This window comes from Lactuca saligna, chromosome 9 (assembly GCF_052625555.1).
Source record: "Lactuca saligna cultivar CGN05327 chromosome 9, ASM5262555v1, whole genome shotgun sequence".
Lineage (NCBI taxonomy): Eukaryota > Viridiplantae > Streptophyta > Magnoliopsida > Asterales > Asteraceae > Lactuca > Lactuca saligna.
Window position 1 is genome coordinate 170,508,461 of NC_136425.1, and position 2,359 is coordinate 170,510,819.

The 2,359-nt window shown below is 30.2% G+C and overlaps 1 protein-coding gene across 1 annotated transcript; it reads left to right on the top strand.

Moving 5' to 3' along the window:
• The first annotated feature begins 1,240 nt into the window (after positions 1-1,240).
• Positions 1,241-2,032, top strand: LOC145018249 (protein disulfide-isomerase 2-3-like). Its single transcript, XM_078976143.1, has 3 exons — positions 1,241-1,455; positions 1,588-1,687; positions 1,764-2,032. The coding sequence occupies exons 1-3, from the start codon at positions 1,280-1,282 to the stop codon at positions 1,926-1,928; spliced, it is 441 nt and encodes a 146-aa protein (XP_078832269.1). The 5' UTR covers positions 1,241-1,279; the 3' UTR covers positions 1,929-2,032.
• The last annotated feature ends 327 nt before the right edge of the window (positions 2,033-2,359 follow it).

Sequence of the window (2,359 nt, forward strand, 5' to 3'; positions counted from 1 at the left end):
AAACAAACAAGCCCTTACTTAATTACTCTTGCTCGATAATGATGTCAACAAGCAACTCTATAATAGTAAGAATATCTTCAACCATTCGCATCATCCAGTTGGTTTCCATGCTGCCATGCCAAACTTCTCTTTTCTCCACATAATTCACCCTTGCAAATGTGTTGGTATTAGACCATCTAAATCAGTGCAATTTCTGGTCTTTCGAACTTGTCATATCAACATTTACAATGATCTGTATGCCAATATTATATATCAACCTAGCTTAAAAAGTGGTCTCGACTACCACATTATCAAATATATACTCTTAACTAATATCTCTACTACTTAAAACTAATATTTATTTAATAATATTTTAACATATATATATATATATATATATATATATATATATATATATATATATGAGAAGTTGCATGATGCGGTGCATTAAGAAAGTATACAAATATATTGAAGGTTGCACGGTGTCATGCGTTTTTGATCGATGGCAAACTGACGTGTACACTATTATCGACGATGAACACGACCCCTTATTTATTTTTATTTTTTTTGCCAAAGGTGGAAGTTTAATGATGTGTTTCGCCTCTTTTGCTGCCTAAAACCCTCATTTCTCCGTCCTTTTTCTATCTTCTTTTGCCAAGAACATCAACCCCTACTACCCAAATCTTCATAGGCAAAACATTAAACTTTTAAGTGGATTGTATGTAAGAAAACGACCGACACGGTGGAATCTAATATGTAATTATGTTTGTTATTTCAAAAGTCCCCTACAATAAATGTTTGCAAGTCTTTTTGGATTGAAAGGGAAAATTGGCGTGCTTGCAAAAGTATCCACGTAACACTTTGAAAGAAGCTTGAAAGAATGGATGTATGTGGTTTTATATGTTAGATGTGGATGGTTTTATATGCTAAAAGATAACTATTGATCTTGAACCATATAATATACTTTGTATAATATTTTTTTTTTATAAAATATAGGTCACATATATAGATGGACTTGTAATATATACACTTTGTTAATAAAAATATATTCAAAAGAATAATAAGTAATAAAAAAGTTTTTATTAATATGTTAAACCTCATGAATAAATTGTTCAGTTACTCCATTAATGTAGGCATAATTTGACCCCATCATTTGCTAATAACAACTCAGCATATAGTTTGCTAGTCCATCCACGTTTCATCAAATTAGATGCATGGTTCATTATTTATAGCACACATCTCTTATCAATCAAACACAAAAATACGTTTTTTTTCGTTTTCCATTCTTTTGTCAGGAACCATGAATCGCTCGACAAATCTGTTGATCTTTATTTCTTTCTTCTTTTTATCATTCACTGGAAATTTAAATCTCGTTGATGCTGGTGATACAACCTCAGTTATATTGAATTCAGGAAATTTTGAACAATTGGTTATGCAAAGTAAAGATGTTTGGTTTGTCTTGTTCGGAGCACCCTGGTAATAATTTATTCCACATATACTTATTCTTTTTTACTTTATCAGATTCAATTTTAAACCTTATATATATATATATATATATATATATATATATATATATATATATATATATATATATATGTTTTCTTTCAGGTGTCCATCTGTTAAAAGCCTTAAACCGGAGTGGGACAAGGCTTCAAAGGCTTTGGAAGGAAAGGTCAAGTTTGGTGAACTTGACTGTGATGTGGAAAATGTATTCTTCATTATTTTTATAATTTAAACTAATAATATTTTATATAATTCTTTACTAATCGATTATAATTTTTCAGGATATACAAGCAAGGTTTGGAGTAACAGGGTTCCCGACTGTTTTTGCATTTGGTCCAGATAAATGTGCACCTCCCACCGGAGTAACTGAAAGAACTGCAGACACACTTGAAAAGGCTGGCCTCTGTTACTATGACAAAGCACAGGGGTGTAAAATGGAGTTTTGAGTTGAGGATTGTATTCGAATAAAGTTTGTTTGACTTGTTATCGATATGAAACAATAATGGCATCTCTTATCAATAAAACAAAAGAATCCGTTTTTTCGTTTTCCTTTCCTTTGTCAGGAACCATGAATCGCTCGACAAATGTGTTGATCTTTATTTCTTTCTTCTTTTTATCATTCACCGGAAATTTAAATCCCATTGGTGATACAGCCTCAGTTATATTGAATTCACGAAATTTTGAACAATTGGTTATTCAAAGTAAAGATGTTTGGATTGTCTTGTTCGGAGCACCTTGGTTATTCCACATGTACTTATTGTTTTTTACTTTATCATATTCAATTTTAAACCTTTATATATATATATATATATATATATATATATATATATATATATATATATATTCTTTCATGTGTCCTTATGTTAAACAACTTAAA

Coding starts and splice junctions, on each gene's coding strand:
- LOC145018249 (XM_078976143.1), top strand. CDS start 1,280: ATGAATCGCTCGACAAATCTGTTGATCTTTATTTCTTTCTTCTTTTTA. Junction 1,456..1,587: donor GTCTTGTTCGGAGCACCCTG/GTAATAATTTAT, acceptor GTTTTCTTTCAG/GTGTCCATCTGTTAAAAGCC. Junction 1,688..1,763: donor TTGACTGTGATGTGGAAAAT/GTATTCTTCATT, acceptor ATAATTTTTCAG/GATATACAAGCAAGGTTTGG.